The 12,964-nt window shown below is 32.5% G+C and overlaps 1 protein-coding gene across 1 annotated transcript; it reads left to right on the forward strand.

Moving 5' to 3' along the window:
- The first annotated feature begins 232 nt into the window (after nucleotides 1–232).
- Nucleotides 233–10,321, forward strand: LOC142979811 (lysosomal proton-coupled steroid conjugate and bile acid symporter SLC46A3-like). Its single transcript, XM_076124998.1, has 5 exons — nucleotides 233–1,336; nucleotides 1,575–1,676; nucleotides 3,641–3,862; nucleotides 7,246–7,402; nucleotides 10,066–10,321. Exons 1-5 carry the CDS (start codon nucleotides 364–366, stop codon nucleotides 10,163–10,165), a joined length of 1,554 nt encoding a protein of 517 aa, XP_075981113.1. The 5' UTR covers nucleotides 233–363; the 3' UTR covers nucleotides 10,166–10,321.
- Nucleotides 10,322–12,964: the final 2,643 nt, after the last annotated feature.

Here is a 12,964-nt window from a genome sequence, read left to right on the forward strand (position 1 = left end):
TTGTACTTTGTATGTAAAACAATATTTGCTAATTATGTTAATCATTTACTAGCCACAAACCCTGTTAAAAATAAAAAGTACCTTTACTGTGTAAAAAAAAACCGATAAATTATTACGAAAGGTCGAGAGTAAAAAATCTTGTTTTGGTATTCATAGATTTTACAAGGGCACTTTATGAGGTATTCACATACTTCTAAACCAGCCGTGTGTACTAACGTTACTAAATAAGAAACGAGTTTCCGCGATGATTTCGGTGACCTGCGATCAACCAGTCAGTCTTAGCGTGTATTTATAAACAAACGCACTCGTACACAACAACCGCAAAGTAACAGTGACACATGTGAATATTATAAAAATATAAAAATGAGTTCAAAAAGTGATAAAAATGTGGAGCTTACAGATACAAATGGACACAAACATATTGAAGCCAATGGAACAAATGAAAATCGTGTCGAAGAAACACCAGTGTCCTGGAAGCAAAGAATACGAATGTTCTTCAACTTCTTCACAGTGGAACCTTTTTTACTGTGTTATATCTTGCCCATTGCTATATCAGGACTAGCAGTACAGAAACTTAATTTTGAGAAAGCTTGTCGCACTGACTTAGGCATGTCTGAAGAAATTTGTTTAAAAGCTGTAAACGGTGAAGTGGATGACAACGATACTTTAGGAGTAGCAGCGCAACTGAATGCAACTATGTTAGTCGCGGATATGACAGCATGGCAGAATCCTTTGCAAAGCAGTATTCCCGCTATCGTGATATTAAATGTCGGTGCATGGAGCGACAAAACTGGCAACAGGAAAGCTTTGATGTTGATACCTGTTATTGGAGAAATAATTTCGTCTGCTGGTCTATTATTGGCGACATATTTCTTCCTGGAATGGCCTTTGTGGTCCACTGCACTGATAGAAGCTTTGCCCTCAGCGTTAACAGGCGGATACGCTATTGCATTGATGGGATCGTACAGTTTGATCGCAGATATGACCTCGATTGAATCTCGTACATTCAGAATCGGTATGGTTGGTATAATCGTTACTCTGGGTGTACCATTTGGCACGTCGATAAGTGGAGTGCTAACAGAGGCGGTCGGTTATTACGGAATATTCGGGATCAACTTGGGGCTGTATATCATTGGTTTTATCTATACTCTCTTAAGGATAAAGAATGTTAGAACAACAAAGCTAGAAGGTACTTTGGGTCAGAATGTGTTGGAGTTCTTCCATCCTAAAAATGTGTGGGATACTGTGTCGTTGCTCTTCTTGTCTCCCAAAAAACAACTGATACAAATAATCCTAGTGATTTGTGCGCACATTATCATCATGGGACCGGTATTTGGTAAGATATAATTAAATATTGACATCAATATGAGATATGGCAAAAATCTGACAACATCCTCGAACAATATTTAACTAAATTAGTTTCGACAAAACTAGATTTCAAAACAACTTATAACATATAAAAAATCAAGGCTTTTCATAATTCTCTAGGATGTTTACGATAATTTCATAATTGCTTTTTTGTTGAATGAAGATTGATGATACTTTGAACACTAATTTCCTTTTTTGTTTCGTAGGTGAAGCAGCGGTACTCTTCTTGTATGTTTTAACAAAATTCAGTATGAATGTGGTGGACTTTAGTTTATTCAGTACCTACTCTATTCTCATGGGAACCGCAGGTAAATAGAATAATAAGAATTTTATAAACCTACATGTTGCTTACGTTCGCGACTGCATTTGTGAACGTAATGACGTTCGAGTTTACTTTTTGTTTTACAAAAATAGTACTTGGAATTGACGTAGGTAATCACGGACACACGATATAGGTATAATGATATAATTGTCTTTGATTTAGAGAAACCAATTCAGATAAAATTAAACACTAAATAAGTCAACTTATTTGTAAGTTTTCAAATAAGCAAGATATTACATACACACACATACAAATAGTCTACAACGAAAGAATACATGTTCATTGTTCCAACTAGTACAAACACTATTCAATAATTGCACTCATCTATTTTAACTCGTAGATTACTATCTGATTATGTCTATGATGAAACAGTTGCAATTACAATGAAGTAATTACATTCAGAATCATCAGTAAAGCTATAAATATAGGTACAATAGCAATCTGCAGTAATTATAAATGACAACGCTATTCTTTAAGAAAAGTCTACCTATGTTTTTTCCTATTTAGGAGAGTCTCATAGAAAGTCATAGTAAGCTTATATTTTGAGGTAATCGATGTAATAATGGGTTAGTTACGCTGGTTATTGATGATCTAAATTCAATGATTTTGTGTATCTCCGCCAGCCGCGAATTCTGCATTAAAGACTCTACAAAGTTGTTGAACTATAGTTATAGTTTGAATACTAACTTAGAATCTAAGTAAGCCGACTTGTTATGTCCAATAATGGTCTGTGTGTCAATGTAAAAGAGAAACGGACAAATGACAATTTACTCTAAAAACATCCAGAAATATTCCAAAATATATGGCATAGCTTTTTATAATTTTCTATTTTGTTATAAACGTAAAGCCACCAAGTTAATACAAGCAAGAATCTCATTTCGCAAAAAGATTATAATCTTATTACATGTGGTTAGACTTCAAATATAATATAATTTGAAGTTGGGAACAAAAAGTACCTACACTTAAGTCTGATAAACATAATAACAGATGCCTTCAAGATATTGTGGCTGTTTCCTTATACGGCTATTGAAACGGTAATCATCAAATCATCATTAACAATCACCTAAAGTGTTGCTATAAGCTATTTCCAATTATTCAAAATATACATATAATCAATCTCCTTTTTAATTGTCTTGTCGTCTTGTCTATATTTGTATCTTTAAAAACGTAACTTGGACTTATTTTATTTTTTTGTACTGTGGCTAGTGGTTGACCACTAGTCAAATACCACTATGCGGTCACCTACATGGGGAATAATCGCGCTAAGGGTTGCTTAACCCACAGATCATTTACCAACCGGTGAGCGCAACTGGCTATGAGCCATGAACTTGGCTTACATTGACGATATGTCATGTTTATTTCATAACTTTATAACATGGAAACAAACTAGTTATAAGCTTCGGTCAAAATAAAAAATATCTTTGGAGTAGTTTTTTTTGTAAGAATTATCTTATTCGAATTGTACAAAAATATAGTAGAAATGTATTTTGAACGCAAGATTATACTTTTTCACAAAGAAAATAGTTGTACAATAACTAAGTTTTTAAGAAAATAAATGGTATTTCTTATCTGACAAATGATAGACGTAATAGACTGTTAGATACCACTGAGTTACTTTGTTTAAAATGAAAGTGCGTGTAGAAATTATCTTAGACTTGCTAGAAGCTTGGAATACTAACTGAGAACTTTAGAAGGACGACTTATTGTGTAAAATAAAGACGTATGTATCAATATAAAAGATAATTTCGATGCTATTATAATTTCTGTTTTATGTAATAGCGTAGTGATAGAGATGCAATCGCTATGAATGCATCTCTCAGAGGTTTTATTCGAACACGGAACAAAAAATTGTGTTAACCGTACATAGCTGTCTGGCATGCATAAAATTAATCCTATATGTGGATTTTCTTTACTAAATAAATGCTAATATACTACAAATTCACGTTTCAGGGTCTGCAGTAGCCGTAACACTGTTTAGTAAGAAACTGAAATGGCACGACAGTTTCATAGGCATCATCGCAACGGCTTGTAAAACTCTTTCGGGTTATGCGTACGCATTGGCACCGACTAGAGACTGGCTGTACGCAGCTCCAGTGTTTGACTTCTTTGGGAATTCCGGAGCTATAGCAATTAGGTCTCTCGGCACTAAAGTTGTGGATCAGGATAAAGTTGGTACGTAAACATGAGTTTTCATTTTCCAGGGACATAAGTTTACTTTATTTCTCATTAATTGTTGTCACTCTTATACGATAGAAACTTTTAAATTCTGGCAAACCTCAAATGCTTGACCCATTATTTCAATGAAGCGTCTAAAACACCTGAAACAAAATTTTAGGATCAGCCAAGCCAATATGTATTAAAACATAGGCTGGAATTGTATTTAATGATAATACGAAAGTAGACATGTGTGTTGAATATTAAAGAATAATTGTACATTATAGGAATAAGGTTTGAAATATTACACTGGTTATAAGAGGTAAAACAATTCATTTTAGGTGTTCCATAGTAACGTAATCTAAGAACGCCAATTAGTAATTAGTCAGAAATCTATGTCAGAGAAAATTATATTCAAGAGATACATAATTACACGCAGAATTATGGTATAATTACATTATGATAATGTTGTAGGCGGATACGAAGATAATATGAGTAATCACATTTAGGAGACTAGGAAGGCTCGTTCCTAAAAATATTTATCCTACAATTCAAAAGTCAATGCCTAACCTGTCTCTTAATTCTAGAGGAGACTTTTGTCCAGCAGTAGGACCGAAATGAGTTAAAAAAACCTATGAAGAATTCTGTTCCTTACTTGTGTTTTTAAACACGGATAAGAACAATTAAGCAAAACTAACAATAATGACTTAATTATTGAATTAATTACGATTTCAACAAAAGTGAAAAATCTTTACGAAAAGCTGTTCGAAAAAATAATATAAGAATGCAAATGCGTAGGCTGATGAATATTAAAACTCATAGATTACCAGTTTTTTTTAAATGTTATGTTGATGATGATCTCAAGGTGTGTGTAGTACCCATTATAATGATAAACCACAAAAAGGTTTGATACCGGATTCCGATGAAGCAAATCATTATAAAAAATCAAAGGTATGAATCTTTTTATATCTAGTTCTGCCTGATTATAATAAATATTATTATAAGTAAACAATATTGTAATAATTTATGTATTTCTATAGGCCTGGCAAAATATTAATAGGTTTGTTTTGTTGGTACTCGTAGAATTTAAAATAGAAATAGGCTCACATTATTGTGTAACACAAAACGCTTTCGATTTTCGTATTTAGCTTTTTTATTTTAATAGTTAAGGAACATACTACACTATTGCAATTGGTAGTACGTAAAGGCACTTACTCGACTACTGCATTAAAATATCGAGAAGTAGGATCAATGTTCGTCTAAATTCGTGTGCTGTAGCTGATCACAATATTAATTTTTCAGTCATTACTATACTAAAGTAATTACTCCTAGTCGATAGTGCGCATTAACTTCTAATATCGCACTTTATTACCGACAAACAAAAAAAATTTTCAGCAAAATTTGTGTCAAAGCTCACAAAAAAAGTCGCGAATGTCAAATTATTTCAGCCACCGAGAGATTGTACTAATCATTTATATCGACAAATCGTAAACTACCACTGCACTGAAATACAGAGAAGCAGCTTAAATTTTCAACGTGTCAAAGTGGCCACAACATGTAGGTGTCAATATTTCGGGCGGTCGATATCGAATTAGGATCGGTTAGGATATTCCGCTTCAAATTATAATGTGGTTAGCTGTGTTAATGCACAGTGGAACTTCGTGTGACATTTTGAATTCTATTCGTAAGCGCTCGTAAACCTTTATGGTGAGGTTAGCTTTTGCGGGTTCGTGGTCATTCAATGTCGTGTTATGCGAATGAATAAGCTTGCATAAATGGAATTTTATAATATTGGTTTAGTGAAAGTATGTTTACTTCTTATTTTAGGTACTAAATTTGCAAACTAAACTATACTTCTTCACTCTAGACACGGCTACCTTATCGTTTTAATTGAGTTTCCTTTCATCCAAATATTTCTAAGGTTTCATAAGTTTCATATGATGGGTTGGGATTTATAAAGATTCTGTGTTTTTCGCATTACCAATGCATTTATAATATTCTAATAAATAATGTCTGTTTGACGACCCCAAGGATTGATCCATTTTAGTTTCTAACTGCAATAATAGTTGTGTCTGTACACCAACTTCCTTTACAGTAGCAGACATAAAATTTATTAAACAGCAATTGAAACCTTATTTTACTTCTTACGTTGTCATAAAAATTATTATACCGTCAGATATTTGTATAAAAAAAATTTATGGAGGCACTATCACCTTTCATATAAATATTCAAGTTTATTTTATTCCCGTATTAATAATAAAACATTGGGTTTATATTTCACTAGTTTTTTAAACATAAAATACATTAAAAACAGCTTGACAGAACTTTAGGTAGTTCCCAAGTAGGTACTTACGTTTAGGTACAATCATGGCGTAGATACTTATGTTTTCCGGATGTATTATTTTTAACAAAAAATAAAACCATTTGTAAACCGCAAAGGCATGTGGGTTGAATGGAGTTGAAGCTAAGGTTTCTATTACTAATTTGAAACGTTAATTTAACTAATTGCAAAGCATAAAGTTCAATGTTGTTGTTGGAATTCCAGCTATTTTCAAATTATACATGTAATTAAAATAATTAATTTTCTTAGCAAATGCATTGATAGATTATTTACACTTTAAAATCCATTCAAGTTACAAACACAAAACCTAAACTACTTAAAACTTTTCCTACCTGAAGTAACCGAACGGTACTAATGCTTTGTTTAGAAAGAAACCAACTTCGCTTTCTCTACATTCAATGTAGGACGCCCTAGCGATATTTTTCTACTGCAGTCGAAGAAAAATATATAGCAAACTGATCTACCTTAAGTATTTATCTTGGATGTTATAGAAACTTAGTAAATAAATCGACACGTGCCTTATTCTTACACGAGGCGCCCTAAGAAAAGAATGCGCAGCTAAACCATAACAAAAAACACTTGATGTTATCAATTATATTGAATAATATATTTATTTCAATGTTGTGGGAACATGTGAACATCTTTATTACATAAAAGTTATAGTTTTATATAGGTATTGGGCGCGAAGGACCTTATCATTACAATTATATAAAATATTATATGTAGAAATGAATCGCCAAATATAATATATAAGTGCTAAACTCAAGAACGGCTGAACCGAATTGGCAGGGACAGCTAGTTCACAACAATAATTGAAGAATGATGACAGATTTCGGCAAAAAAATAAATGAAGTAACTTTCTTCTAATAAATAATTTTAACGCAATAAATAACCTTCCCAACAATTCCTTCATTTTATACTTGGATTCACATAAAACTCTATTTCAAAATACAAAACCCAATACATTATTCATATAGACGCGAAATAAATAGCTGTATAATAAGGGTAGACAGTAATAAACATTATGACAAGGCTTTATTAATATACAATACATTTTCAGGGAAAATATGTTCATTGATCGGCTTCGTGGAAACTTTGATACCAGTTATATACATACCCTTGTATAGTAAGTTGTTTTCAAACACAGTGGAAACTCTACCAGGTGCCGTGTACTTCCTTGGCGGGACGATGACAATACCAGCTTTCCTTATATTTATGTGAGTATTATTCTTAAAATAAATAAAATATATTTAACCCAGTACTGTCCCGCTGCTGGGCAAGGGTCCCGGAATGAGGGAGGGGTTAGGCCTTTAGTCTACCACGCTGGCCAAGTGCGGGCTGGGAACTTTGCATGCCTTCAATTAATGTATGAAACAAATTTTAGGCATGCAAGGTTTCCTCACGATGTTTTCCTTCACCGTTGGAGCATGTGATAATTATTTCTAATACACACATTACTTCTTTAAGTCATTGGTGTGTTGCCTTGGGTTCAAACCTGCGACCACTTGCGTGGGAGGTGTCAACTAATACCACTCGGCTATCACTGCTTATATTATTCTTATCTGCTTTTAATTGACGTCGTTATAATTTTTTGTTGAAGCTTTTTTGAAGTATAAGTTTAAGTATAAGTTGGTTTTTTAGATGCTATCTGCATCTTGTTTTTTAATTGCTGGACTTGAATTCAAATGCCCTTGTTTTTAAATGTGGAATGCTCACATCGAGTTTTTGTTTTCTTTTTAAATGCATGAGTACACAGAGCCAATATATTATTCAGCACGCTTTGATTTGAATAATACCTCAAAGTTTTCATGCACCATAGACCGTTTTATTTAAATGATATTCATTTGTTACGATGCAAGTAGTTCTGTTATTTATTCTTTGAACCCAGTTCCACATACAGATTAAAAACCTTAAATCAATTTCGACAAAATTACCGCAATAATAACAAACACACTATATTATTACATCTCAAAGTTACTCATAAAATACTATAGTACATCTTGTATAACAAACACGATATGAAGGTACAAATTACAAATTTGAATGATACTTACAAAATTTCGATATAGTACTAACTGCTGCCCCCCTGACTTCATCAGCAATGAAAGATTTCAGTAGTCAAAAGTATCCTATGCATCAATGTAGTATGTAACTCTATCTATGAAACAAATTTCAGCTGAACTAGTTCTGTAGTTTTTATGTAAAAAACATACATATAATATCTTCACAAACTTTCGCGACCCATTATAATATTATAATTGCGAAAGTAACTTACTAACTAACCTAAACCACCATAGCCTATGCGGGCGGAGTCGCCGGCTAGAGCTAGTTTATAATATAAGTATGATCTTCGCAGTGTATAACGCGTTTAAAGAATTAAATAATACTTAATTTCTATACACTGACCAACAAAAACTAATTGATTGAGTGTCAAAAAAGTGACAAACGAAAAGGTCGAGGCCACATCATGACCACATAACCACGTAACAAGTGCTCGTACATGACGGAATCTAGCCAACGTTGCGGTTTTAAATCGTATTACTATTTACTTATATTGTTATGATATAGGCACGTCTTTCTGTCACGTTATTCGGTCAAAGGCCGATCTCAATGACAGTAAGGTTTTCTAATCGTTTGTGTTGTTGGTTGTAGTGGAATTGGGATTTTGATAACATTCTTTTTTCTTGTCTCATAAGGCTCTACCCCATTTCCGAGGTAGTGGTAGATTCAGTAATTGTAACGACTATCATAAGTGTCAATATTTGACCTAAATGAATAAATGATTTGATTTTGATTTTGATTAAGACACTTTACAATATTTAAATATCCGATGATCACAATCATTAGGTAATAAATCAGAATTAATAATGACCTCAGAAGTTTTTTGTTTGTTAATTGAATCAAAACAAAAAATCATTTCATGAATAACCAGAATATGGTAATTGCCTTTTTTATACATGCAAGCTGCAACTGTCTCTATTTAAAAGTCAAAGTCTTAAATAGTCTAGTTATACAAAGATTGCAATAAACTGCTAGATGTCTGCTAGAATGTTGTCCAAAATCCCAAATTCGTAATTTTCTTGCAACATACATACTGTTATATCACGCTTGTTATCGATACCTAATTATTATATAAAGTAATTAGGTCGCACACAAATTTAAACCTTGCATTAGGGTGTATACACATAGTAACACGAATGCGAGATTGACCGCTGCTTGTACGCTCTGACCAATCGTGCCTTTGACACGTGTTACACTTATAGTGATACTTTACGCAAAAAAAGTATTTTCCATCGTCCCAAAACCCGGAAAGTAGAAATGTTTAAGGAATTTCGTAAGTTGACACACATAATACAAATGTAAAGATAAAATAATATCAAAGAAGTTAATATAATAGTAATATAATTAAAAACCGTGGTTTTTCATAAGTTTGACGGAAAAACCTCAATATTGATGTAATACATTTCGTAGCACGTGTCTCGTTCTAATAGATCACGTGTCTGTTACAATCCACAGGCATATTTTATGAAAAAACGTACACAACGTTTATATAAACAAAGGAAGACATTATTTATTATGTTAATAGAAAATGTTATAACATGAATGAAAAATGTTTCGTGATAGTCTTTATATAGTCCTTATTTTTTTGATAAGCTAAACGGTATTTTATATTTTTTATTTGTGATGTTTATTGATTTATATTTTTTGTAATAATTTATATTATGAATTAGTACAAGTTACAAACATACCATTTTAGATATCTTTTCTTTTAAAATTTGATTTGATAGAGATCGCTAAGCACCGCGTGTGCTCAGGAGACGTATTGAGAAAGATCCCGAGTGGTTTAAATTTTATTAATATATTTTTTTTTATTTTACAGCGCACTGTACACGATCCACAAAAGACGCCAAAGGGATATAGTGACAGACCCCACCAAGAAAGAGATGCACGCATTCGACAATGACGTCACATCGCTTTAGTAATAAAACTATAGTTAAGAATATATTTATCCGATATGTGATATGTAACGAGATTATATTATATTAAACATAAGTTATGTTAAAGTATAGAAATGTGAGAAAGTGTGTAAAAGAGTGTGATGCACTTAAAAACATAAATATATTAGTTTAATTTTTGTTTGAATAGTATCAGTAGTATAGTGTCTAGCAACACATTTTTACCAAACGTTCGGCAACAAAAGGTACGACAAACATCCATACTAATATTATAAATGTGAACGTAATTCTGTCTGTCTGTCTGTGACTCAATCACGCCTAAACTACTCAATCAATTTTCATGACATTTGGTATGGAGATATTTTGATACCCGGTAAAGGACATAGTCTATTTTTTACCCCGGGAAAATGACGCATTCCCATGGGAAAATTCAGGCGGCGGACGAAGTCGCGGGTAAAAGCTAGTATGTCATAAGTGTCTCAACAGAGCGAGTGCATTGAGCGTATCATTAGACTAACCCTCTTATTCATAAAAATATATAAAGTTATGAAAGGCTTATAAAATGTTTTGTTTCTTTCACTCTTCAGTGAAATGAAAAAGAGAAAACATATATTAGTAGTTTTTAACTAAAATATGTTTATAGTGTGTTAATGAATAAGAGGGAAAGTGTATATTCACTTTTTTAAACTAAAAAAAGGGAAATCAGAGAAACATACGTTGTGACGGTCTCAATGACTTCTTGCCATAGATTACTGAGTTAAGTTATTTAGTTGATCATTTGTCTAATGTTACAAACGGTGACATACTTAAGTGAAAGTCATTCTCACTGAAAATAGTCATAATATGGTCTAACGACTGTTCTGTATGATTAGGCTTATTGCTGTATCTAGTGGACAAAAGACGAGCAACATAATTTAATGTGTTTTTAAATATCAGGTTCAAACTGAAACGAGAATCTTGCACTTATTTCAAGAATTTCATATGCATCCAAATACTATTTTAATGCTTCTGAATTTATTATATATCTAGTTATGGGTTGATAATTTAATTGGTGAAAATAAAAACATCTTTACTTATACAAATTAAAATATTTCAGTTAATCTAGTTAATAAACTATAGTCATAAGCATGATACTAATATACTCATTACACGTAATGTTTTTTATTCCAAGCAATTTTATCGTTATAATTTTATCTACTCCTTCATCGCGTATCATGTAGCGATTAAGTAAAGGGCACCTCTATTCACCCTTTCCCAAGTGAATGCATCGAGTTATATTACAATGCAATGTCAATTAGTGTCGTCTTCGTGTATTATCGTTACATGTCAAACAATACTCTAGGTTATAAGGATAATCTAGATCTAGATCATTAATAAACAAGCTAACTATTTGTTGACTACGCAACTATTTATTGACTGCACATAGTGTAAGGCTATATCATATTAAATACAATATCTATACTAATACTAATACTAATATACTAATAATATTATAAAGCTGAAGAGTTTGTTTGTTTGTTTGAACGCGATAATCTCAGGAACTACTGGTCCGATTTGAAAAAATATTTCAGTGTTAGATAGCCCATTTATCGAGGAAGGCTATGGGCTATATATCATCACGCTACGACCAATAGGAGCAGAGTACGAGTAAAAAATGTTCAAAAACGGGGAAAATTTTGACGTATTCTCCTATGTGACGCAAACGAAGTTGCGCGGGTCAGCTAGTAAATAATATTTTTGAATGATATGCAAGCTTATAATGAAATATCGGGCTGGGTATTTACGTACCTATTTGTTTATTTTTACTTTACCAATGCTATTCAAGGGTTTCTTTTAGGATTCATTGCTTGCTTTCTTGATTTTTTTTTATTTCATCAAGGATCATTTAGAGACGCACTCGTTTGTAACGTTTTCAATTAGCACTCTACACTTGTAACATTTACGTAATAGTTACATTTAGTTAGTTTTGATATTATTCAGTCCATGAGCACTATAATAAAATGAATCAAATTCTGAATACTAGCAATAATAACAGTAAAAGCACTTATCTATCACTATCATGAGATGGATTGAAATTATTTTGCGTAGTCCGGCTTCCATATCACAAAGTCAGATAAAAAATTTATTGTTTTTTTTCCGGAAGCTAAACTAACAGGAAATGCTGTTCAAAACATTTAGTATAAAGCCGGAACAGGAAAGCTTAATACTGAATACATACCTACATTTATTACGCATTCAACTAAGTGAAAGTAGGAATTTATTTTTAGTGTTTATTTTTTAACTGAACCTGTTTTGCATTATGTTTACCCGAGGATTAATGAAGTGTTTTATAAGTAAGTATTGGGCCTTCTTAAAGATTGCAATAAGAATAATGTCTTGTGTCACATTATTATGAGAAGGCTTAATTTTAAGCAACAGTTACGTAATCACTGCTTTTGTGTTCGAGCAGTAACTCGATTCTCTACCACTATCGAGTACCGACATCCGACTAGCTATCGAAAAAAAATTGTATGACAATCGATTCAGCGCCTCTAGTGGGCGTCGTAGAAACAATTTTGGCAGTACATTTTAAATGTCAAACTTTCAATACTCGACAGTACCGACTGTAGAGAATTGCGCTACAGTAGTGTAGGTATGAAGTAAGATAAGTCCAAGAGTCTCAACTTGGATTCCGGAGGGTAAAGTGCTAAGACTCAGTTCTGAAATGAAATATTCTTGCTTGGAGTTTAAGGTATACATGGCAAGGACTAGAATATGGTAAGAGCTATAACTAGGAGTATGGTATATTGCAAAGAACATTGTATAATATGAAACCTCGATGGA

This window comes from Anticarsia gemmatalis, chromosome 17 (genome assembly GCF_050436995.1).
Source record: "Anticarsia gemmatalis isolate Benzon Research Colony breed Stoneville strain chromosome 17, ilAntGemm2 primary, whole genome shotgun sequence".
Classification (NCBI taxonomy): domain Eukaryota; kingdom Metazoa; phylum Arthropoda; class Insecta; order Lepidoptera; family Erebidae; genus Anticarsia; species Anticarsia gemmatalis.